At 53.4% G+C, this 25,662-nt stretch overlaps 1 protein-coding gene across 4 annotated transcripts; it reads right to left on the bottom strand.

Moving 5' to 3' along the window:
- Nucleotides 1–456: 456 nt before the first annotated feature.
- On the bottom strand, nt 457–24,781 carry INAVA (innate immunity activator). Of its 4 annotated transcripts, none has more exons than XM_033198885.1 (10): nt 24,224–24,781; nt 17,502–17,650; nt 16,398–16,522; nt 15,773–15,889; nt 14,835–15,057; nt 8,140–8,193; nt 7,095–7,305; nt 6,646–6,819; nt 4,037–4,721; nt 457–2,637 (listed from the first exon to the last, which is right to left on the bottom strand). In XM_033198885.1, exons 1-10 carry the CDS (start codon nt 24,502–24,504, stop codon nt 2,545–2,547), a joined length of 2,112 nt encoding a protein of 703 aa, XP_033054776.1. In that variant the 5' UTR covers nt 24,505–24,781; the 3' UTR covers nt 457–2,544. The 4 variants fall into 4 exon arrangements, with proteins under 4 accessions (XP_033054776.1, XP_033054777.1, XP_033054779.1 ...); XM_033198886.1 differs by lacking the exon at nt 24,224–24,781 and adding an exon at nt 20,835–21,098; XM_033198888.1 differs by lacking the exon at nt 24,224–24,781 and adding an exon at nt 20,835–21,029 and having other exon boundaries at nt 17,502–17,565.
- Between the last annotated feature and the right edge of the window lie 881 nt (nt 24,782–25,662).

Here is a 25,662-nt window from a genome sequence, read left to right as displayed (position 1 = left end):
GGGCCCCAGTCTTCCAGGTATGGGGAAGAGGCTGTTTCTCATGAGCCTGGGCTCCGGGCAGTCAAAGCTCCAGGAATGGCTTGGAGGCGCTGAGCCACCCATCTCTACCCTCTGCTTGGCCACTCCCCTGTCCTTCTTGGGGAAGTGATTCCCAGAGGACAGCTCCTCAAACTGAAGAGGAGGCCGTAAGGAGCTTTGACAGGGGTTGTGCTGGCTTCCACCCTGCCCCGGAAGCAGAGAATCTGAGAGCCTGCCTCTACCAGGCAACCCATCACACCAGCTCCCCAGGGACCTGGCCAGCCCAGCTGGAGGGGCCGGGCAACTCAATCACCTTGGCGGGCAGCCCAAGGGGCCGGGCTCAGCCTCTGCTCAGGAAACCTGGCGCGCGCGCACACACACACACACACCAAAATAAAAATAAAATAATAATAATAATAATAATCCCTTATCCCCAGCTCAGCCAATCACAAAAAAACAGACTTTATTGAAGTATTTAGCACTAAACCCCACACAATTCCAGCTCTGTAGGTGAGGACACAGCCACTTGGCAATGGCACCAGGTGTTATACAGGACCAATAAGTTAATGTAAAGGACTAAGCTTAGGTGTGGAAGGCCAGTGCTCAGCCATCTCCTGGTTCAGACCAAGGCGCTCTGGGCTCCAGTTAGAACACTGAGAGACCAGGGAAACCAACATGCCCTGGGGAAAGGGGCTTAGAGACAAACCAGAAAAGCACAACATCCAAGCAGGGTATTCACACATGAGGGGCAGAGTAGGCCCAAAAGGTAGGGGTTGCTGATGCGGTAAGAGCACAGTGAGAGAAATGCCAGGTGCATCCCTTCAGCCTCCTGCATCCTCCCACAGGTTCCTTTGATGGGCCATCCTGGGTCTTCCCTTGGCACCCTTGTGCAATCAGCTACACCGTTTTCTTTCCAGTAGGAAGAACTGTGCCTCTTTTAGGTCAGACACCAGAGGTTGAACCTTCCGCTATACTCACAGTCTGTTCCAGTCCAGGTAACATAGGAACAGAGTTCTGCACAGGTAAAGTCAGAACTTAGCTCTCCCTACCTCTCCTAGCCTCAACTCAGTTGCTTTCTCATTGCAGCAGGTCCCCTGACCTGGAAGCAAAGAAGGCCCTAGGATGAGAACCCAGGGATGGCTGGGTGGTCCCAGCCGCTGCAGCTGGGACAAATAATGAATGCCCTCAAAGAAAATTCAGCATCTCATCAGTCCTTGGGAGTAAGTATGTCCATGTTGGTATAAATAAGCACCTTCTCAGAGCAGAGGTAGCTGGTGGGGGCAGTAGGAACTGTGACTCCCTCCCCCAACCAGAACATGCCACAAAAGTGGTGCCTTTCCAAAACCACTTGTAAAGTATTCGTTTTTGGGACTACAATGAAAAAATGTTAGAAGGGCCGGGTGCGGTGGCTCATGCCCGTAATCTCAGCACTTTGAGAGGCCAAGGCGGGCAGATCACTTGAGGTCAGGAGTTTGAGACCAGCCTGACCAACATGATGAAACCCCATCTCTACTAAAAATACAAAAATTAGTCAGGCGTGGTGGCGCTTGCCTGTAATCCCAGCTACTTGGAAGGCTGAGGCAGGAGACTCGCTCAAACCCAGGAGACGGGGGTTGCAGTGAGCCGAAATCTTGCCACTGCATTTCAGCCTGGGTGACAGAGTGAGACTCCATCTCAAAAACAAACAAACAAAATGTTAGAAGGAGCAATGGGGCTGCAAGCCCTTGAGATGCCCAGAGGTGGCTGTCAAAAGGTGGCCACTAACCACCAGCATGGACCAGTTCCCCGCCGGACTCCCTGAGGCTACAAACCATGATGCCACTGACTCAACGCTCAGAGGTCTAGGAGCCCACAGGGCATAGACAGGGTATAGTGACTGGGTCCCTAAAGAGGATTTATGGGATCAGGAAAATAGGAGAGTCTAGCAAGACAATACACCACCAGGATATACTGACCTTTGACCTACCACTTGGTGTGTGCATCACAGAGCACATTAGAAAAGGGGAAAGGATTCTCCCCCATCCCAGGCTGGGGTACTCAGAGACCTGGGAAATGGGGGAGAGTCATGTGCATGACTCTCATGTACCATGTATGTACCATGTCCAGCCTCCAGCAATAGTGGGACAGGAGGGCCAGGGGCAGTTCCCCAGGGAAGTTCTTAGAACCAGAGCACAGAGCATTGGAGAACTCCCAAGGTGGCCCACTCTGCTTCACTCATCCCCTGCCACTTGTCTTGCATAAGGAGATAGAGGCTGTCAGTCAGACAGGCAAGGCCTTAAGTCCAGTGGGCTAAATCCTGGGGGATAAAGCATAATCATATCACAGGAGTCTTGAGGACAGTCCACATATATAAATCCTTAGGTCAGGGCTTCTGAAAAAAGTCGTGTAAAAAAAAAAACATAAAAGGTCTCAGCTCCAGGTCATCGGCCTGCGATGGGGATGGGGGAGCTGAAAGAGGCACTCAGGGGTAGGGGGTCTCAGCCCAGCCCCTCTATGAAACAGTCTTTTCCAGCATGGGGTGCAGAGTTACACCTGGCTGATGATCTCTCCTTTCTCAGGTACAAAGACTTGCACAGGGGCCCCGTCAGGCGATCTCCGCAGCACACACACTGTGGGCACCTGCCAGGGTCAGGAAGAAAGGAGAGGTGGGTAAATGAACCAGACCGAAAAGCGGGGACTGCAGGCGCAGTTACACCATCCTTATCCCTTAGGGACACTGAGCAGCAGAAGCAGCAGCAGCAGCAGCAGGCCCTGGCACTGAGCCCTTTTCTCCCAGGAGGCTCTCTGTCCTTCAGAGACCCCCTTTACACATTTTCCTCCAGGTTCCTTTGGGGTGTGACAGGCACCCTGACCTCCTCCTCCCCCACCTTTCCTGGGCTCACTTCTCATCACCCTCCCTGTCTGGCAGGTTGGGATGGGCTGGGTCTATCCGGCCAAGGACAGGCCCAAGCGCGCAGGAAGGGAAAAGCACGTCAGCTGGAGGGCGCGGCCTGGGACTAGGGCCAGGGTGCTGCCAGGCCCAGGATGCCAGCTGCAGTCCAAAGAACCGTGAGTGGGGGAGGGACACGCAGCTGGGCCTGCTGGGAACCTGGGGTCTCAAAGAAGCAGCTTGTTGGTAACTTCTGGAGCACATCCCCTGCAGAGCCCTCCGTACCAGGGAGAAAGAATAAAGAAAGGATTCCTGTGTGTGGCTCCCCACTTCCAGAATGAAGAAATAGGGGCCAAGAAAACCAAGGCTGCCACCCTACCCAGTATCAGGGTGCTCTATCCTATATACTACCCTCCAGCCTGCTCCCTGGCCTCTGTGGCCCCAGAGGATAGTATCACATATCTAGTGCTCACCATGCATTGCTGTAATTATTTCAGCCTCTTGGCAGCCCTATGAGACAGGTACTCTACTACTACCATGTCACAGGGAGGAGACACTAGGTCCAAAGGGGTTAAGTCATTTGCCCAATCATACAGCTCGTAAGTGGCAGAACTGGGATTTGAACCTGGTTGTCCAGCTTGAGGATTGGTGCTCTTAACTCTGATGCCACTCTTCTTCTCGGCTTGGTGGGGAGGAGTGTCAGGGAGGATGCTGATGCCCAGAAAATCACAGGTTCTGGCTTCTGCAACACACTTCCTACTCTCCCTTTGTCCCAGACCTTCAAATGGAAGTTTGAGGGGCTGATTTGGACTGGACCTTTGATCATGAAGAGGCTTATCTGCTTTGTGGATCATCATTTAGGGAGGGAAAAAGTCTCAGCTATTTTCGGGGATCATCTCCACCAGTGTATACGCTTTTGAGCTAGACATGGCAGGCAAAATTAGGAGGTGCCCCAGGGAAGCCAAGAGTGCCTTCCAAAGCCGAGAGGAAATGATTTTTTGGCCTGTTCTTCCTAGCTGGGGTTTGATTACCTGGCCACTAGGTTGCTGCTTTGATGCCTCTCTACCCTTGGACATGCTAGAATTGTAGCCCCTCCCCAGCAAGACAGCCCTCCTGCCTGGCCCCAGGGTCCCTCCAGAGCAGCCGTACCTGTGCCCGGGGTCCCAGGGCTCGCCCGAAGCCCTCTCTCCCGAGGGGCAGGCTCCTGACCCGGAATGCTCCTTGGCGGTCCAGTGAGTGGGGGCGGGTGCTCCGGAGGCGTGCACGCTCGTGCCACCACTTGAGCTCCTCGGACACGGCGGCCTTACTGAGCCCCCGGCCTGCCGGGCTGTCCTTCAGGGAGGGCGTCCGCACAATGCGGCTGCGGGAGGGCACCAGCCGCTGGTAGCGCAGGGGAGTGCCCTCCTCCTCGTAGGCGGGGCCCGGGGCTGCGCGGCACAGCTCCCACTCGCCAGGCGGCAGGGGGCTCTCAGCCACCACCACGTACCGCCCCGCCGGGAAATAGCCAGGTGGCAGCAGTAGCTTGGGGTGGTGGGCGACCAGCTCTCTACTGCCGGCTGGGCCCCAGGCCCCGCGGTGACGATGGGTCTTCGGAGGGGAGAGAGGCTGCAGAAAGGAGATGTCGGGGCTGCTGCTGCCGGGTGAGGTGGGATGGGAGATGCTGGAGATGTCAGAGCCACTGTCTTCTGAGCAGGAGTGGCAGGCGGCGTGGGGCAGCGGGGGCTTGGTCGCGGGAAAGCAGGACTCTGGCACTGTCACCGTGTAGTGAGTGGGGCGGCGGCGGGGAAAGGCGCTGCGACCTCGGCCCTCAGGACCCGCCCGGAAGGAATCCACCCTGAAGAGGGAAAGAGAGGCATTCTGAGTGTGGGGGTCAGAAACTCTCCACTGGGGTTGGGATGGGAGGTGGAGTTAACACAGGTGAATCCTGCTCTACCTCAAGACCCAAGCATGGCCCTCCTGCAAGGGTCTTAGGTCAAACCTCCCAAAGCAAACCAACAAACCCTCTGCTGGGCTGTGTGGGTGCAACACATTCCCTCACTGTGTGCAAATGTGTACCTGCTGCATTCACAAGCTTGTGATTCATGTAAAGTGTGCTACATCAAGTAGCACATTAAGTACTCTTTTAAAAGTACTACAGTAAGTACTTTCAGCTTAGGTACAGGTGTCCAGTGGCAGATCATCCACAGCATCTGTTTGGTAGGCACTGCCAGGTACCTGACTTGAACGTGTAAAAGCGGTCATGTGGTACCCAGAGCAGTTACATGCAGCCCAGGACCGGCAGGGGCTGAAATCCAGCCTTCGCTTCACTCTGCTAATGCACCCAGGTATGGGGCTGTGTCCCGCTTTTCCTAATTTGCACAAAGGCATGGTTTGTAAAATGGCCCTTGTAGCATGTAAAATATAAAATCTATTGCTTTGTGGTGGCGGATGCCTGTTATCCTAGCTACTCAGGAGGTTGAGGCAGGAGAATCACTTGAACCCGAGAGGCGGAGGTTGCAGTGAGCCAAGATTGCGCCACTGTACTCCAGCCTGGACGACAGAGCAAGACTCCGTCTCAAAAAAACAAATTAAAAACTAAATAAAATCCATTGCTTTACTTGAGAGCAGTTGTCCCAAGCTGCCCACAGTTCAGTGCTACCTGACCAGCAAATTTAAGCTGACGGAGAATTCAGCAATGCTTTCATGGTGTCCCAGTCCCCCCATGGTATGGCCAATACTGCCTGTCAACACTTAACCATTTAAACTATTACCAAGTAGCAGATGACTTAGAAAGTAACATACAATCAATTATCATTATTTGCAGATTCATTATTTGTAATTTTCCTAGTTGCTAAACTTCATGTTTAATCCCCAAAGCAATATACACAGTGCTTTCATGGTCATTCTTGGACACTGCAGAAGAGTGACAAATTTGAGTCTCTTTAAGTTTCAGTTGAGGTTAAACGAGGCCATGTTCTGCCCTCATGTTTCAGTTCTCATGCTGTAAGCACACAGTGTCCTTTTTGTGGCATATTTATGTAGTGTGTGTGTTTTTGCTTTGATTGGTGATTCTGCTGTTTAAAATGGCCCCAGATACAGTGCTGAAGTGCTATCTACTGTTCCTCCCTAAGGCATACTGGGAAAAGGCTATGGTGTGCCTTATGGAGAAAATATGTGTGCTAGGTAAGTAAGGTTCATCCGGGTATGAGTTAGAGTGCTGTTGGCCATGAGTTAATGGATCAACAACCCATATTAAGTAAGGTGTCCTTAAGCAGAAACTCACACAACACAAGGTTATATATTAATCAGTTGATGCAAAATGTGACCAAAGGCTCACAGGAACCTAACCCTATATTTCCCCAGGGGAAATACAGTATTTGCTAATTCAGGATTTGCGTCAATTTTTCTTTATAGAACATAACTACCACAAATAATGAGAATCAACTGTGCGTCAATTGAAAAAGTGAATTGCCTATTGTCAGTGACCAATAATTACTAGCATGAGGAAACATGGCAAGGGTAGAAAATTTGAATCAAGTTATGCAAAAAGACAAAACAAGAGTCTTTGGAAGAAAACAACTTGCTTCATGGATGGCCTTTGGCTTTGCGGGTTGCAGTGTAGTCTCTGTCAAGAGACGCCCCAAGAAGAGACCCTAAGAGAAGCCAAGGCACTAGCCATGTGTCACCCAGCATTGTCCCACCTGTGTCCTGGGAGCTCCCACCCTCCAACGATAAGCTCTGAGTGGGTCCCCCATCTCTCTGGGGAAGCTGCCTCTTACCTCAGAGACTGCGACTGGCCCCTCCTCCCTTGCATCTCGGGGGTGGCTGGGGCACTGGTGCGGCCCTGCCACTGGCCAGGAACACCACGGATGGGAACCATGTGGTAGGAGGCAGGCTCCAGAAGCCACAGGCTAGAGGCACTGGGCCCATCCTGTGGTGTGGTGGCTGGGCTGCTGCAAAAGGATTAGAGACAGGTCAGTGGCAGGAATGCCTCCATTCAGGAGCTCAAGAGGTGCAGAAGAATGGGGATGCAGTGGAAGGGGCTCCGAAAGTTAGTGGGGCAAACTGCCAGCACCCTTGGGGAACTGCCAAGGCTCATGCTTCCATCGCTGCTGCAGGAGCTCTCTCCACCTTTCCACTCTTCCATCCACCCAGCCTATGGCCGTCCCCAGCACAGCTCCCACCAACTCCCAGCCCTCCCCTTCTCCCTTCCCTCCCCGATCCTGACCTGGATTGGCTCCAGGGCTCAGAAGATTTCCTGGGCTTCTCATAGGGGTGGTCCAGGCTGGTCTCCTTCCAGGGGCTGTTCTGGACTGGAGCCCGTTCCGGGCCCCCAGGCTCAGGTTCTGTTGGCTGCAGACCCTCAAGGGTTTGGGGTGGGAGAGGCCGAGAAGGTGGGGCTGGGGACTCTGGAGGAGGTTTTGGCACTTGGGATTCCTCTGCAGGAGTAAAAGAAACCTGGTAAGGCCAGAGGCTGGGGGAACCGGCCCAACAAGAACCTCCACAAACCATAGCCCATGCCTCCCTCTCCCTCCCATGCTGGCTTGTGCGGCTGCTCCAGGCCATGGCTCCAGCCCTAGATGCTCAAACATGTTTTCTTCTTTGAGACTTACTCCTTCCCACACAGCACTATTTTATGTCTTCCTCCTTCAAGAAGACTCCCGGGTTGACTCTCTTGGGCTTACAGTGCTCCACTTTCTAACCTTTATTCCTGGTACCATGTCTGTAGTTATCTTTTGTTTACCTATTTCTCTTGTTCCTGCCATGCCCATATGGCCTATTTCCTTATTGGCTTGGGCACTCCCCTGGGCAGGACTGTAACAGCTTCTCGATCCACCTTGACCCTGGCATCCTCATGGTTTGTACACAGGGTTCTTAATCTATAGACTTGTGTTTCCTCCCCCAGTGCTCCCTTCTTTTCAAAAACGGCAATGATTGTGGGCAGATTGCTCTTTGGCTCTGACTGGTGCATCTTGAAATCAAATCCCAGAGTGAAGGAGGGACATCTGGGGTTGATCAGTTCTCTTGGAGTTCACCTTTCCTTTCCCTGTAAAAATAGTGAGCTTCCAGAATGGAAGATCAGCACATTCCCCACCTTCAACTGAGCATGTGCAAGGGCACATGGAAATCGACATGAGGTCAAAGCGGAAATCCTAAGCCTGGCACCCTAGCCTTCACTCCCACTTAAATTCTATACCAGAAAACTACCCAAACCCCATGGTCTTGCAGTAGGAGTCCAGCCTTGACAACAGGCCCCCAAACGTCCTTCTTACCTTCCTCCAGGAGGAGCCCATCTGACAGGGAGCTGTCATCAGAGGCACTGAGCTCTGGGAAAGACAAAGGGGAGAGAAGAGAAGGAAGTGAAGAAATGAACAAACAGATATGAGTAACCAGCAGTGCTGAGCAGCTCAGGCCTGATCACTCCCCCAGGACAGCATCTGTTATGAGGAAATACCCACTGTATGCTAAATACACATTGGGAGTGAATTTTTTTTTTTTTTTTTTTCAGAGACAGGGTCTTACCCTGTTGACCAGGCTGGAGTACAGTGGTGTGATCATGGCTCACTGCAGCCTTGACCTCCCAGGCTCAAGAGATCCTCCTACCTCAGCCTCACAAGTAGCTGAGAACACAGGGGCATGCCAGCACATCCAGCTAAATTATTTCATTTTTTGTAGAGAAGAGGTATTGTTGTCTTGCCCAGGCTGGTCTTGAACTCCTAGGCTCAAGTGATCATCCTGCCTTGGCCTCCCAAAGTGATGGGATTATAGGTGTGAGCCACTGCACCTGGCCTGGCTGTAAACTTATTACATGGAAGTAGAAAAAAATAGAAGGCAGAGGCTAGGAGACAGGAAACCTGATTTTAATCCTGACTCTGATATTAGCTCTGCAACCTTGAATAAACCATTTCAATGCTCTAGACCTCAGTTTCCCCACCTGTCAAAAAAAACAAAAAGGGTGTCCTCTGGCAGGGCTTATTGGCAGTGGAAAGAAAAGACAAAGAGTCATTTTAGAAGCCCTTGGGATAAAAAGAATGTCATGGCCAGGCGTGGTGGTTCATGCCTGTAATCCCAGCATTTTAGGAGGCCAAGGCAGTGGATGGCTTAAGCCCAGGAGTTCAAGACCCGCCTGGGCAAGATGGTGAAATCTGGTCTCTACAAGAAATACGAGAATTAGCTAGGCATGATGGTGAGTGCCTGTAGTCCCAGCTACTCGGGAAGGTGAGATGGAAAGATCACTTGAGCCTGGGAGGTTGAGGCTGCAGTGAGCCGTGATCACACCACCGCACTCCAGCCTGGGAAACAGAGTGAGACCCTGTCTCAAATTTAAAAGAGGGAATTTCACTCTAATTTGTGTATAATCATCTCATATCACAAATACAATTCAAAGATCCCAATATGAGACCTGCTGCATTACCAACAACAAGAGCAACGCAAGATAGGAATTTGAATTTAAGATAAGGTCTGGCCAGCTGGCCTCACGGAAGGTTCTTCAGTTGGTGACCTGGCAAGTCACCTGAAGGTAATGTAGTGTGACTTTTCTGCATGGTATAGCAGCACTTGTTACCTAGGAAATCAGAGGGAACTCATTTTTGCTATTGCCCTTGAACAAACTTAAGCCTTCAGATTTTTTTTTTTTTTTTTTTTGAGATGGAGTCTTATTCTGTCACCTAGGCTGGAGTGCAGTGGCGTGATCTTGACTCACTGCAAACTCTGCCTCCCAGGATCAGGCGATTCTCCTGCCTCAGCCTCCCGAGTAGCTGGGATTATAGGCACCCACCACTATGGCTGACTAATTTTTGTATTTTTAGTAGAGACAGGGTTTTACCAGGTTGGCCAGGCTGGTCTCGAACTCCTGACCTCAGGTGATCCACCCGCCTCGACCTCCCAAAGTGCTGGGATTACAGGCATGAGCCACCACACCTGGTCAAGCCTTCAGATCTTAAGAATAAGCCTAAAGTGACCTGGGTGGAACTAACGAAACTTTTGCAACTGTGTTTGAGAATGAAGATGAGGAAAAAGTAATAATTGCTAATGTTTCTACTGTGCCAATACATTTCTAAATACAGCACTTTATATATATTAATTCAGGTAATTCTCATAACAACCACGTAAGGCAGATATTATCATCTGCAAGTGACAGTTGAGGAAACCACGTCTCAGAGGAGTTGAGTAACGTGGTTTAGGTTGTACATTCAACAAAGCTGGTTGAGTCAGAGTTCACACCCAGACAGTCTGACTGGAGTCTGCTCTTAACCACAACCCTTTATGGGCTCTCCCCTATGAGCTTGCATCTCAAATGCATGAGCATTACACAGGAAGTTTAAAGAAAAGTAAAAAGTTCCAACCATCTTGAAAGCCCTTACAACAGGGGTTAGCAAACTATGGCCCAGGGGCCAAATCCAGTTCAATGGCTGCTTTTATAAATAAAGGTTTGTTGGAACACTGCTATGAATTTGTTTATGTAATGTCTGGCTTTTTTAGCACTGAAGTAGCAGAGTTGAACAATTGTGATAAAGACCAAACAGCCCACAAAGCCTAAAATACGTGTTATCTGGTTCTTTATGGAAAAGTTTGTTAACCTTTGCTCCACAACTTTTTTTTTTTTCTTTAAAGATGGGGTGTTACAATGTTGCCTAGGCTGGAATGCAGTGGCCCAATCACAGCTCATTGCAGGCTTGACCTCCTGAGCTCAATCAGTCTCCCACCTCAGACTCCTGAGTAGCTGGGACTACACGTGTCCACAATCATGCCTATCCAATTTTTAAATTTTAATTATTTGTAGAGACAGGGTCTCCCTATATGGTCCAGGCAGGTCTCACACTCTTGGGCTCAAGAGATCCTCCTGCTTGGCCTCCCAAAGTGCTGAGATTACAGGCTTAAGCCACCATGCCCAGCCTGCTCCACAATTTAACGAAAAAATCTTTATCCAGAGCAGGTGTTAGATTTGCAGGACACACGGTGCCAGAAGCTGGGCCTGACTCCTGAGTAGACAGCCAGCCCATGCTTTGCTTGGCTCACAAGTAGCCTTTGCTTTAGGGTTCAATTAAAGAGACACCCTCTTACTGAATTCTGGTCTCTTGCCTTTGATCTTTTATACAAACTTTAGGAATAAAGATTTTTATTGGGCCAGGCGCACTTGTAATCCCAGCTACTCCAGAGGCTGAGGCAGGAGGATTGCTTAAGACCAGGAGTTTGCGACCAGCCTGGGCAATAAAGCAAGATCCCATCTCTAAAATAGTTTTTGTTTTGTTTTGTTTTAATTTGCTGGGTGTGGTGGCACATGACTGTAGTCCCAGCTCCTAGAGGCTGAGGAAGGAGGATCACTTGAGCCCAGGAGTTCAAGGCTGCAGTGAAGTATGATCACACCACTGCACTCCAGCCTGAACAACAGAACAGGACCCTATCTCTAAAACGATTTAAAAAAAAGATTCAGGTTTCTGAGAGCTGCTCACTATCTCACCCACTGTCCCAACCTCTGCCCCGCAGCAGCATCACAGGACACCCCAGGTGGAGGCGTAACAGTGGAGACTATACTCACAAACGCTGAGCCTCCTCCAAGGCTGTGCTGTCCAACAGTTGCCACTAGCCGCATGTAGCTATTTTCATTACAACTAAATAAAGTCAGTTCCTCAGTCACACTAGGCAGAGTTCAAATGCTCCATAGCCACATGCAGCGAATGGCTACTGTATTGGACAGCACAGATACGGAACATTTCCATCATCTCAGAAATGCTATGAGAAGCCAGGTGCAGTGGCTCACACCTGTAATCCCACCACCTGGGAGGCCGAGGCGGGAGAATCCCTTGAGGTCAGGAGGTCGAGACTAGCTTGGACAATTTGGCGAAACCCCATCTCTACTAAAAATACAAAAATTAGCTCGGCGTGGTGGTGGCACGCATCTGCAGTCTCAGCTTCTCAGGGGGCTGAGGCAGGAGAATCGCTTGAACCCAGGAGGCGGAGCTTGCAGTGAGCTGAGTTGGCTCCACCGCACTCCAGCCTGGGTGACAGAGCGAGACTCTGTCTCAAAAAAAAAAAGAAAAGAAAAGAAAAAAAAAGGAATGCTACGAGGATGTTGCTAATGGCTGGTGTTGTTGATCAACAAATGCATCAGAGCACCTATTACACTGCACAGGTGGGTGCCAGGTGGCCCTCATGGGCTTCACCCTAGTAAATGAGCTCAACACCTGACTGCTCCCTGCCACTGCAGAGTATGGCTGATGACTCTCACTTAGCACAGTTACTTTCCCAAACTGAATTACCCTTGTATGGAGCCCAAAGGGGCAGGGTGGTTTTTTGTTTGGGTTTTTGGTTTGTTTGCTTTTCTCACCTTTTTTTTTTTTTTTGAGACAGAGTTCGCTCTTGTCGCCCAGGCTGGAGTGCAATGGTGCAATCTCAGCTCACCGCAACCTCTGCCTCCTGGGTTCAAGTGATTCTCCTGCCTCAGCCTCTCAAGTAGCTGGGATTACAGGCATGCGCCACCATGCCTGGCTAATTTTGTATTATTAGTAGAGATGGGGTTTCTCCATGTTGGCCAGACTGGTCTCGAACTCCCGACCTCAAGTGATCCACCCGCCTCGGCCTCCCAAAGTGCTGAGATTACAGGTGTGAGCCACTGTACCTGGCCTCCTTTTTTTTTTTTTTTGAGACGAAGTCTCACTCTGTCGCCAGGCTGGAGTGCAGTGGCACGATCTTGGCTCACTGCAATCTCTACCTCCCGGGTTCAAGCGATTCTCCTGGCTCAGCCTCCTGAGTAGCTGGGACTACAGCCATGCGCCACCACGCCCAGCTAATTTTTGTATTTTTAGTAGAGATGGGGTTTTACTATGTTGGCCAGGCTGGTCTTGAACTCCTAACCTCATGATCCGCCCACCTCGGCCTCCAAAAGTGTTGGGATTACAGGCATGAGCCACTGTGCCTGGCCTTCCCTTTTTAATTCAAAACACCTCAGCTACTAATAATTCTGCTTTACTTTCTCCTTTCTAGAAGGGCTCAGATGGGCAGAGGAGCCACAAATCAGAAATTACTTGTCTAGAACTGATCCCTTCTGTGCTCTCACGACAGGACTTTAGATGCCAGGGCCTGAAGTTGGCGAGTGGGGTCTTGATTCCTGATGCGGGAAAGTCAGCAGCTACACCAGCTGTCTCCTCTCCACAGCTCTGTCTTCACCAAAACTTGGACTGAGTGCTCCAAGTTTTCAGAATCTCATCCTCCTGCCTTCTACAGAGCCCCAGCCAGTCCTGGCCTGCTCCCGACTCCCAGCAAGAAGCATTATGGGTCACAATGGCAGCATCAGGGTGACACTCCCTTGCCACCCATCATGGACAGAAGCTCCCAGCAATGGCAGCACCAGTGGGTAGGGGAGGCTGCTGGGCAGCGTGAGGTTGCAGCGGGGAGCAGGAGGCACTGCAACCAACTGGCACGTTTCACCACTCTGACCTCTGCCTGCAAGCACAGAGCAAGCTGGCCCTTAGGGGCTTCCATGCCCAAATCAGCAGCTACCTTTCAAGGCTGCTGTCAAGTCCTGGGGTCCCTGCTGAGGGTGGAGTAAGGATTTAGAATTTGTCTTTCATTAGAGCCTCGGAGACTGGGAGTGTTGTTCTGTGGCCAAGCCAGAACCACTGGAACCAGACGGAGGTCTGGCCATTTTCCCTGGGTCAGCCCCACTGTCTTCTGAGTTTACTGGGTTAACTTGTCACATGGAGGCACCTCCTCTTTATCACCCACTCTTGGCTGTGGGAGGTGACCTGGGTGGTGTCTGGTCACGCACTTTCTACCCTAAATTAGAGGCCATGGATGGGAGCAGGGACTCCTGAGACCTGTGCTGAGATAACCCCCTGCCTGAGGCATGGGCCACAGGGCACAGGGACTAGCAAGGGCCTTCCAGCTTCCCCATGACTGCTCCCAGGCTGAGGAGTACTCTTGGCAAAAAGCCAACACGATATGCAGGGATGGGAGCCTGAGAATGTGAGTGAAGGCCGAGACCTCTGAATCCAATTCTATTGCAGGGCCACTGCCTCATTCCCTCTTGGTTCCCTCTGAGGCAGCCGGGGAGGTCTGGGCCCCATGTGAGAGACTAGGGGGCAGAGCTGAGTCATGGGCCCACTGCGGTGGGGCTTGGAATGGAGAGCTGCAAGTCCTGACCTGATAGGCTAGTCCTGGGTCAGGACAAAGGAAAGCAGTCACACTTAAGGGCTCAGAACCACCTGTTGGAAGCTAACCTAGGCTGGACACACTGATGTGATGTGGCGGGCCCTGGGCATCAACAACTCACTAGGTGCCCCCACAGCCACCAGTCTCTGGGCCAAAGAGCTCAGGGATTGAACTACAGACACAAGGAGGGCAGAGAACAGCCATGGAAGGATCCCACGCTTGACCAGGGTGGCTGTAGATACTTAAGGGGCTGTGGGGCGTGGCACCAGTGCTGCTGGATTTCAACCTGAACATCTTCTAAGTAGCTGTGGACCCCTGAAACAATTCAGCAATCAGTAACACAAAGCAGTGGTCAATCCCTTTGCTGCCTAACTCAGGCCAGGGGACTACACATCAACTCAGAGCCTCAGGCTCACGTGAGCCTCACACTACCCTGACCCAGAGAAGCCATCACCCTGTGGGCCTGGAGGGCAGCGGGACCAGCCTGGGCTACCCAGTTGAATGCAACTTGGATTCAGCTCAGGGTCGGCTGAGAAGTATCTCTATGTAGGAAGTCTCTTGAAGGGAGTGCATTTTGAGGAGGGTATGGAAGGAGAGAGTAGGGTGTTTTCTAAGTAGACGGAGGAGAGGACCTCACAGGATACGGAAGACTTGCTGAAGTTACAGAGAATTAGGATGGGGTGGAGCTGAACCCGAGAATCAGCTTTACCCAGCTGGAGCCGAATGCAAAGGCAGTGGCACGGGGCTGTGCGCCCACCATCCCTCAAAAGCTTGTTTAAGGAGCATGGCCCAAGGGCCCTGGGGGCAGCCGGCTCACCTCGGCCCAGGGGGAGAGCAGCAGCCGGAGGTGGTTCGCTGTTGCGCCGCCGCTCGACCAGGCAGCGCTGGAGCTCCTGCAACTTCTTCTCCTCCTGCAGCATGGAGTGCTTCCGCTGCCGCCGAGCCTGCCTGCTGAGATTCTCCTCCAGACACAGCCGACGGGCTGCCTCTGTGATCTGCAGCTGCAGGGCCAGCTGGCGCTCCAGGCTGCTTAGGGGGTCCTGAGAGAGGGGGCAGGAGTGAGGCTAGACAGAGGCAGGGAGATTGAGGGCCCAGAGGGTAGAGAGTGGCCCTGACACAGTGCTCTAGGTCCCAGTCCTAAGCCCTGAAGACAGAAGAGAGGCAGACAGCAGCACCAATGGACGGACGTGGAGCAGAGGGTGGAGGGGTGGGAGGAGCTGAAAAGCAAACTTGTCAGCCTGAAAAGCTGGCATGGGCACCCACCCACCAACCTGCCTGCTGAACCGGGCAGGGTGGGAACCCAAGTGGGACACTTTCCCTCCTGACCCCAAAGGGTGGGGCAGGCTGGCCCATGGGAAACTGCTGCCATTGATGCCACGGGGAAAGGGCACCCAGGGCCTGACTGCCCCCACCTCCTCCTAAGAAAGGAGGACAGCCGTAGGGGCCAGAGTAACCTGTCTGAGCAGGCTATTGCCGCTGGGTTGGTGGCTGGCGCTCTTAACTGATCTTCTGCCCACTGGGGCCAAACCCAGTGTCCTCCCTTGAGCTCCCAGCTTGCGGTTCCATGGTGGCGCCCCTTCTCCACGGCCGTTTGGGCTACATATTCATGGTGCCCCTCGCCAACATGCAGCCAAGCACCCTCACTGGGTGTGAAGGGGTGGAAGGGAACCTGCCAGGGTACTGGGCTAAGGTGTGGCGTCTCAGTGATCAGCTTTGGGGATCGAGGGGTACTGGCAGCTTCCTGAGGTTCCTCACCTCTCTGTGCAAGGCCCAGTCATCCAGTTTGTAAGCTGCTCCGATCCTGCGGCGAACCTTGGGGGCCTTTTCCCCTGGTTTGAGGGGATACTCCACTGGCAAGGTGCCCGTCAGCTCCTAGGGAGGAAGCAGAGTCAAGCCAGGCCCCCTGCACAGCCTTGGCCACTGGCCCCTGCACTGCAAGTACCTGCCTTCCACAGAGGCCCTGTTGGGACCACCTTCCACCCTCCTCCCCCATCCCATCCTCCACGCTGTCTCTCCCGTCTTCAGACCCACTCTGCACCCCTCCCCTTTCCCTTCAGACCTCCTCTGATCACTTCCTCCAGAGCTACACCGACCCAGGTTACAGCACTCATATGCACTTATGTCTACGCAGTCCCTCTGCAGCCCCTGATGAGCTTTGTTCTCTGTGCCTGGGCCCCCGCATGGGTCTGACTCTTCTCCATCCACCGCAAGGTCAAACACTGTGTCATGGGGACTCTGGGCCCCAGCCCCCAGCCCCCAGCCTGATGTCCAGAATTCCCTCAAGAATGGGGGTCCCTCTCCCCAGCTCCCGCATCCCCAAACATGGCTCCACAGCCCCTCAGATGAATGCCATGCTTGTGTGTGCTGGCTGGGGCCTCACCGCCTCCCGCAGGCAGAGTCTCCTCAGCTCCTCCAGGCAGGCCTCCAGCCTCGCCTCCAGGGCCCTCTGCTGCTTGTGCACTGCGTGGGCCAGTTCCTTCATTGGGGAGACTGGGCTGTCAGGGCCTGCAAGGGTCGGGGGCACATGCTCAGGGAGGCTGAAGGTGGAAGCCTCCTCCGTTACTTGTTGACCACCCCTAGGGGAGCACACATGCACACACACACACGTCTCATGCCTGCCCACAAATTGCAGGCTGCCTGCTGTGGCCTGTGTCACAGCCGCAAAACACCATGTCTCTTGGCTGCACAAATGTTACAGCTCAGAAGGGAGGGTCATCCTACCAGGTGACCTACAGTAGGGGCAGTGCAAGGGAGGGAGTTCTGCCCATGCAGTCCTCTCCCCACTCCTCCTCCCTTCTCCTTCCTCTTTTCCTTCTTCCTCTCTCTCTCTCTCTCCCTCTCCCCACTACCCGTCTCTCTTGCACACACACAAAAGCCTCTTATTTCTTGTCCTCTGTCAAAACTAGGCCAGACTAGGCCCACAGGTCTGGCCAAACAGAGAGGCAAGACCTTCACACTGGCCAGATGATATATATATTTTTTGAGATGGAGTCTTGCCCTGTTGCCCAGGCTGGAGTGCAATGCTGTGATCTCGGTTCACTGCAACCTCCACCTCCCAGGTTCAAGCGATTCTCCTGCCTCAGCCTCCCAAGTAGCTGGGACTATGTGGTAGCCAGGATGGTCTCGATCTCCTGACCTTGTGATCCACCCACCTTGGCCTCCCAAAATGCTGGGATTACAGGCATGAGCCACCGTGCCTGGCTGAGATTTTTCAGCTTCTCAACTGTGGCTAAAGTTGAACACTGCAGATTCCTCTTCCAGATAGAACCAAAACTCCAAGCCAGTTTTCTCCAGGGAGGAAAACTCCACATGTCCCTGAGGCTGCAGCCCTTCCAGAACCTCCCCCTCCTCCCGGCAGAGGCCTCTCCCTCCCCTTCCTCTCAGCCCTTGGGAGTCTCAGCTGGGCCAGCCCTAGTGCCTGGGGACTCAGAACTCAGGAGTCAGGGCCGGGGACCAGGGCAGGGGGATTTCCCTGAACACTCACCAGACTGCAGGATGATGCCGCTGTCGGTGTCACTGACCTCATCCTTACTCTCCATGGTGGATTTCTGGAAGGAGAAGGCACAGAGCAGGGAGGGGGGATACCGTGACCAGCCTGGGCCAGGATGTGCAGGTAGCCTGGAGTTTCCCCAGCTTTAAAGAGAAAAGAGAACAATAACAAAAAAGCTAGATATGAACCATCTTGGTTACAAAAAGCTTAATAGATGCTTAAGAGCAGGGGAGTGGGAGGGCTGTGCTTCAGGAACCATCTAGGGTGGGAGATTCTGGCACTGGGGGTGCTGCCCGAGAGAAGGGACTGTGGGCCTCACCAGCAAACCCTGTTCTCAGTGGACACTCAGGGGCCCAGCCTAGCTCCCCTCTGGGCCAAAGTCCTTTAGGCCTAAGGAGGTTGACAACTGTGGTAGCCACAAGAGCCACCTGACTGGGGAGAAAGGCAAGAAGGAAAAGAGCAGAGATAGGATAAAAAGAAGGGGGACAAAGAAAGGAGGAAGGGGGCCCAGCATGGGGGCTCACACCTGTAATCCCAGCATTTCTGGAGACCAAGGCGGAAGGAGTGCTTGAGGCCAGGAGTTCAAGACTAGCCTGGACAACTTAGACCCCATCTCTCCAAAAATGAAAATTAGCTGGGCATGGTGGTGTGCACCTGTAGTCCCAGCTACTCAGGAGACTAAGGCGGAGGATTGCCTGAGCCCGGAGAAGTCAAGGCTGCAGTGAGCCGTGTTCGCGCCATTGCTCTCCAGCCTGGACAACAGAGACCCTGTCTCCAAAAAATAAGAAAGGAGGAAGGGGAAGATGTCTTTATGGGACACAGCTATCCTCAACCCAGGAACCCAGGAGGTGTGAGGCATGTCCTACTGCCCCAGTGGCCGAGGGCACTTCAAGAAGTGGGCAGGCACATGGCCAAGGCCCTGGTCTGGGACCTCCAAAGCCCAGGATGCCTGCTCTCTGAATTGGCGCCCTAGACTCTGATTTTCACATCTACAGACATGTGCGGCCACTGTATGCCACAGAGCTGTCCCAAAGCCCTCAAACAACTTTCAAGCCATCAATTGCTCCTAAGAGACCCTTGAAGGGGAATCAGCCTGGATCCCCTACACCCCACAGCCAGGGGAGACCCAGGGCTGTGTCTGTCAGGGTTGTCAAGAGTTGACACATAGGGGGCGAGCAGTGACTAGAGCAGAAGCTGCGCAAGGACAGAAAGGAGATCACCCGCTCCTCTGCCTGCTTCGGGGTGGAGAACACTCGGGTGGTACAGGTGCCATCCCATTGTGTTGGCTCAGCTAGGGAGCAGTCACCCAGATAACACCTGTGCCCGCCCCCTCTCCCTCCTCACCAACCCACACCCCTGGTTGGGGTCCCAGCTGGCCAGGGCCTGGCAGCTGCTGGCTGCAGCAGGGGTGGGAGGGGTAGGCGGAGCCCGTGCAGGCGGTCGGTCTGGAAAGAGAGCCCAGCCACCTCCTCACTGAGTCAGCCCATTGAGCAAGAGTCCAAAAGTCCTTCCGAGTTTCTGTCTGGAGCCTATCCTGCCTCCTCAGAGCGCGGGGCCGCAGGGTGGGGGAGGCGAGCTCCACCCCTCTGCAGGCAGCCAACAGGACAGAAAAGTCGGCCGGAAAGCTGGTAACAAAGCAAGGCCAACAGAGAGAGGGGACTGCTGTCAGCCAGGTCCCCAGTGATATGTCTCCACCCATCAAGATGATAAGAGCAGGACGATCAAGAACTTTTATAGACCTACATAAACAACACAGCAACTACAGGCAGCAGCAATCAAACACAAAGCCCTAAAAGCAGCATGTACCTTGCACTTTGGAATTTCAATTATTCAAGGAAGTCTAGAGAATGCATGAGAGAATTATTTTTTTTTAAGTTTATGGGAGGCCTTTGCAAACAGGCCAAAGTTCTGAAAGATTGGCCATATATTCTGGGACCCCACCCAGCAGAGTACTTAGGATGACTATTAGCTCTGCACTGTCCATCTGTCCCAAACTCTATCCCTCATAGAGATAAGAACAGGACAGAGGAGCAGGCAGCTCACCCCCACCCCTTCCCACTCATCCTAGCCATCCTCCCACCTTCCCCAGAAGCCAAGGGCAGGATGCAGCCAGAGCTAGGAAGCAAGGTGGTCTCAGCTAGCACGCTGAGTGTGTCTGCTTTGGACAGAGGAGGAAGTAATGTGGGAGGGGAAGCCATTAATTAGTCACGCTTGCTAATGAATTATTAACCACTAAGTAGTTGCCTTGGAAAGTTGGGCCAACTCAGGCCCTGCTTCTCAGGGGCTCTGAGACTGTTGCAGAGGAGCGGGGACTTACAGGGACAGTGGCGTACCTTAGCACGCCTCCTGTCTCCGCCAGCTGCCCCTTCTCCCAGCTCAGCCCAGCCTCTCACTGCCAGCGTCAAAGGGGAGGCACTGATCTTCCCGGTGGCCCCAGGCTGATGCTGGGTGCTCTCTGGGATGACTTGCCGCCCCAAGTAGAGCAAAGAGAACAGCGTCAGAAGCCCATAGTCCGGTTGTGGAATCAAGGCTTGGTTCTGCTGGGTCTGTGCTACCTTGGGAAGGTCACCAGGCCTCCCTGGGCTTCCTTTCCTCCTGTGCACAATAAAGACTGCATAGTGTCTAAGGCCCTTCCAGGTCCCCGGTCTGAATCTTGACCTCTTGGTCAATGTCAGGCCAAGAAGGAAACCACACAGCCATGTAGCAGACCCCCACATCTGCCTCTGCCGAGGCCGCCCTCCACAGCTGTAGGGAACCTGCCCTAGAGTCCACAGGTGAGAGCAAGGGCACCACCCCCACCCAGGAGGCTATGAGTCTTAAGTGTCTAAGGCATTGCTTTTAGATAAAGGCAGTTCAGGTAACATCCCACCCCCTCCCCAACACAGGGATCCCTCCTGGGCCTCTTCAAGCCCCAGTACTGGGCCCTAAAAAGCAGCCACCCGGCTGAACAATGTCCCCAGAAAAAGGCAGAGGAGACCAGAAGGGGCCCAGAGGGAGGGAGGGAGGGAAACTCCAGAGCACCTTCCCTCAGGCTGGGCCATGGGGGATCCTCCTCTATCCCAAGTGTGTCCCCCAAAGCCAGGTCTCGGGCCGGCCTGTCCCAGCTTACCTCTGCTTGCCCTCCCTCTGGTGGAAACTAAGGCCTGGGCAACCACAGGAACAGGCTCCTGTCCAAGCCCACCAACACCCCTCTGTCATCCCTACACCCCAGACATAGGCTGGCAGGGGTGGGGGTTGGAGGGGGTGATGGCCACTGCTTGGGCTCCTCCGCTCCCAGGCCAGCCTGCTCTCAGTCCCAAAGACCCATTCCACCTACCCCGCCCTCACCTGCTTCTGGGCTTTTGTCCAGGAGTTTAAGAAACAGCCCCTACTTCCAGTCAGGGGGCGCAGGGCCCTTGCATGTCGCCTCAGGGTCTCCCAAGCCACAAGCCTGTGCTCTCTCTCCAGCAGACGGGGCTGCTGGCCATCTGTCTCGGCTCACCTGCCTGCCTTGCCGTCCCTCCCAGGCTGCCGGGCCAGGGGAACCAGGTTACTTGTTATGACTTGAGTCAGAGGGGAGGAGCAGGTGAGCAAGTCCTTCCTCGAACTAATCCCGTGCAACTGGTGCCGGCAGGCAGCTCCTGGGCCTCTGCACTTCCGGGGGGCGGGAGGGTAGCAGGAAAAAAGGGGCTCCCATGGAGGAATCCCCGAAGAAGGCAACAACAAGGGTCATGTTTTCATGGCCTCAAGAGACCCTAGTACAATGTTCTGAGGTGAGGCACCTGCGTGCTCTCCTGTCCTGACCCTGGCTCTCCCTGCCTTCCTTTGACCTCAGTTTCTCTTTCCAGAAATCGAGGCCTGTTAAGCCCCCCAGAAGCAGGGTGAGATGTTCACTGTCCACTAAGAAAACAAGTAGGACATTTACAAACTGACAGGGATGGGTCATTGCTCTTCTCCATATACCGAAATGGAGACCAAGGCCTGGGTTTTATCTCTACCGGGTGAGGATTTTAAAACCTCAGGCAAGGCAGCTGGAATTCCAATATGCAGAAGTTCTAGAATCCTAGAGAGGGAGGATCAGGCTGTTCTTTTTATCCCAGACATTTTCCCCCAGGGGTATCAAGGCCATCACTTCTCTGTTTATTATTACATCCATCTCCCAGCAACGCATGTTCATGGGGCACTGACAGGCACTGACCTGAGCCCAAGTCCTGTTCCCTACTCCACAGGAGGTCCACTGTGACCCCAGACCCTAAGCCCACTCCCCAAATGCAAGGAACCAGAGACCAAAATGGAACTTATTTCCTACAGAAAAATAAGCCTCAAGGTCTCCCCTGAGGAGAGACCTCCCGACCCCCAAGCAAATGGGAAACTGGAATCTAGCCTATTTCACAGAGGGAAGCAGAACTAAGGCTGACTGTTGCCTGTCCCTAGCAGGCTGCACCCCTCAAGTCTTCATCTTACCACCTCCCTTTCCCCCCACTCTCTGATCTTCCCACCATTCCCCCCACCCAGATTCCAGTGCCTCAATATATGTCTGGATTGCTTCCGCTCCCCCAGACCCTAAAGAGCCCTGTCCCTCATTCCCTACTCCCCACCCCCTAGTGCAGAGAAGACAGAGGAAGTTTGCTTTCACCAGGCATCTCGTGTGGAGCAGAACTCATGGGACTGGAGTCCGCCAGCATCCCCCACTGCTCCGGTACACACACCCAGCACACCTTCACATTCCTGTACACACCCTCTTTCCAAACAATGCTAGCCCCAGAGTGCTCCAGGCTGACCACCTCATTTTCTGCCCAGGCTGAGGCTGAGGGGCCCTAACAGGGGACAGTTCCTCCTCCCCCCACCCCAAGCACCCCATGGGGAGCTTGTTCTCTGGATCTCCCAAAGAGCCTGCAGTCCTGCCCTTCCACAGTCCTCCATGACACACAGCCCTCCCCATAGAGGCTTGGCACTTTCTTACAAAGTCAAACAGAGAGCGGTTAACTCTGGGCATAAGCGGCCCTTCCTCCACCTTGCCCACCCCCAGCTCCAGGTGGGGGTTGGTGGAAGTTTCTAGAATTGGCTCACAGTTCACATTTCTTAATGCATAAAATAAAATTAAGAAGATCACTAAAAAAGTCAATTGTATGAAATAAAGTTCTAAAAATATAAAAACATAGCAATATATATGCTTCTTTATTAACATTAAGCAGGGTCTAGCAGTGGGTAATTTCATACAAGGGCTGAGTGTAAACAATATTTCAAGATAGCTGTGACTACAATGTGATATGAAACTGTGAAATCTATTAATGGCAAAGTCACAGGTACTGCCAATGCTACCGTGATTTGTTGTCTTCACAACTAAAGGTGATGTTAAAATCTGTTAAAGTTTTGTGAAAAACAATATCTTTTTTTCCTCACCTAGTTTACAAACCCTCTGAATTCTATCTACAGATGCCTAATGCCAATGAACCCAGTTAAGAATCCCTGCCCTCAGGTAATCCACCATCTCTGACTTCAGAGGAGGTTAGTACAGATGCTCAATCTGTTTGCATTGATCCTTTGGAATTCTCCAAAACGCTTTGCTCCCCCAAATTCACACTCAATATTTCCCAACCCTGCAGAATCTGAGGCTTGGAAGGGAGCTGGCAAACCAGACTTCCTGCCAAGAATCCCAGGGAGCCATCCTTGGAGCTCTCTGATAGCCATGTCATTCAATTCAAAATACCAATGGGGGAGGTGGGCACTCCAGAGGCCAGCTGGGAATCCGATACAGCTCCCCCGGACTCCAGCCAGGCTGGGGAGTCAGGGGACTGATGCCCCAGCCCCAAACCCTAGAGCACCATCCAGACCACCAGTTGGTGAGGAAGTGGTATTTCCTTGCAAAACATTATAGTAGTTGGAATCTGATCTTTGCAGACAAGAGCCCTTCCCCAGGGAAGGGAAACTGGACCTCTTTAGTGTTTTCATTTCCTAAGGAAAAGTCCCGAATCAGAAAACTCTTCCCCAGCCCTGTAGCCATCCACTCTCCTTTTTTTTTTTAAAGTTCCTTCTTCTAGCGTCTTCTGATAACACCAGATTGGAAGTTCTTTAAAGCAAGGGCCTGATCCTACCATCTTCACATCCCCAACAGCCCCCAGCAAAGTAGTCTCAGGCACTGCTAAAAATCTTACTTCATGAATTAAGGAATCAATGGCCAGCGCTAGAGCCAACAGTGAAAAAAGGAAGTAGTGAAATAGCCCGGGACCCTCCAGGCAAGAGGGGTGGGAGATGGTTCCTTCACTGTTTTCTTACTTGCATCTGCTCCCTGCTCACTAGGAAAGGTGTTCGCCTCCACTAAGCAAAGGTGGAGTGGGCTGGGACAGGGGAACTCCAAGCCAGCCTGGAATGCGCCCTGAAATGAGACCTCTAGGCTTTCTCTAAAAAGCCCCTTTGTCCTGTCCACCCTGCTCCCCTCCCCCACCGCGCCCTCCACATCCAGGCTGGCCCGACTTTGCTCCTTTTGTTTGGCTGCTTTCTGGCTTCCCGGAACCTGGCCAAGAAGATCCACAGGCACGAAGAAGGTCGACGGAGAAAGGTTGAGGGGCTGGGAGGGTGCATTTTTGGTAGGAACTCAGAATTCCTGCCCCCTTGATAAAATAACCCCATTCCCTGTAGGCACCCTCCCTCCGCTAAGGCTGAAGACCATGGGTTCAGGGGCCCGATCCCCCGCCCCAGTTCACCCGCGCTGGGTGCCCCGAAGTTTTCCCGCTTACCTGTCCCATGGAGCTCTGGCGCCGCCCGCCTGCCCCTGCGCCCTCCGCTCCAGCCTCGCAGCTTCAGGACCTGTTTGTCCAGGCCATCTTCCCTCCCCGCGAGCCTGCCCGCGGCCTGCCCTCCCCGGAGGTATTTCATTTAACTTTGGCATTTGCAGCATCCCAAATGTTAAAGATCCCAAGACATCTGTCCCCTGGGGCATACCAAGGCCCAGAGGAAAGAGGGGAAGACGCAAGAAGGGACTGGAGAGTCCAATCCAAGAATCGGGACGGGGCCGCATACGGGAGTGACGAGGTACCCGCAGGGGTGCGCGAGCTGCGGGAGCAGCCGCTCAAGGGGCGAGGCTGTCCCCTTTGCCCCGCTTTCGGACGCCCGCGCGGCGGGACACCCCCGGCGCCGCCAGTTTCCGCAGCCCAGGCGGGACGAGGCTTCTCTCTTGGTCCCAGTGCCGCCTTTCATTCGCGCGCTCTGGCCTGGTTGGGGCCAGTTTTCATTCCTGGAGACCCCCGAGTGGAAGAATGAAAGGAGCCTGCAGAAGGGCGCTCCTCCGACCCTGTCCTCCCCGCAGGCGCCCTACCCCTCGCTGTGCCGCGCTGCGGGCGGCGGAGCCCGGGTGTGTGGGTCGTGCGGGGATAGCCGCTCCTCCCCGGCCCCGGCCCACTCCCACTCCTCCCGCCGGGGCCGTCGGCTGAACTCGGGCTGGCTCTGAAGGGAAGGAGCACCCTCTCGGCGAGCGCCTCCTGCTGCCCTCTGCGAGCTGCTGTGTCCCCATTCATCCATTCATTCACTTCCCAGTTTTCACTTGTTACTAAACATTTATTGAGCACCTACTAGTGCCCAGCCCGATGGATCAAAGCTCCAGCCCTATTCACTGGAGGAGTATCCAATCTGACGAGTGATGAAGCAGCACAGTATCTGAAGTAAGGGCTGGGACCCCGGGCAAGGAGAGGGGAGGCTGACCCAGGCTGAGCCTTGGCAAAGCTTGGCCAGAGGAAGCAATACCAGAAGATAAGAGGGGGCTTGAAACAGCAGTGACAGGTGTACAAAAGCATAGCAGCAAGGGAGCACAGCGGGTTTCAGGAGCTGCAGGGAGGTTAGGGTTTGGGATAAGGAAGGAGTAAAGGGAAAGAACATGGAAGAGAGACGAAGTTAATTCGTCAGTCAGGGGCTCATCCAGAAGCAGGGCAGCAAGGCGCAGAGGCTCACACCTATAATTCCAGCACTTTGGGAGGCCCAGGCCAGAGGATTGCTTGAGGTCAGGAGTTGGAGATCAGCCTGGGCAACATCGTGAAAACCCGTCTCTACCAGAAAATAAAGAAATTGGCCAGGAGTGGTGGCACACACCTGCAGTCCCAGTTCCTTGGGAGGCTGAGGTAGGACGATCACTTGAGCAAGGAGGCGGAGGTTGCAGTGAGCCGATATCCCGAAACTGCAATCC

Source organism: Trachypithecus francoisi, unplaced genomic scaffold (genome assembly GCF_009764315.1).
Source record: "Trachypithecus francoisi isolate TF-2019V2 unplaced genomic scaffold, Tfra_2.0 Lachesis_group5, whole genome shotgun sequence".
Classification (NCBI taxonomy): domain Eukaryota; kingdom Metazoa; phylum Chordata; class Mammalia; order Primates; family Cercopithecidae; genus Trachypithecus; species Trachypithecus francoisi.
This window is presented reverse-complemented; position numbering and strand designations above follow the sequence as displayed.

What these genes read in the sequence shown, in the direction of transcription:
- INAVA (XM_033198885.1), bottom strand. Translation starts at nt 24,504, where the DNA reads ATGCGGCCCCGTCCCGATTCTTGGATTGGACTCTCCAGTCCCTTCTTG. An exon ending in GCCAGAGCTCCATGGGACAG is followed by an intron (nt 17,651 to 24,223) that starts GTAAGCGGGAAA and finishes TTCTCTTTAAAG; the next exon opens with CTGGGGAAACTCCAGGCTAC. An exon ending in GACTCTGCCTGCGGGAGGCG is followed by an intron (nt 15,890 to 16,397) that starts GTGAGGCCCCAG and finishes CTTCCTCCCTAG; the next exon opens with GAGCTGACGGGCACCTTGCC.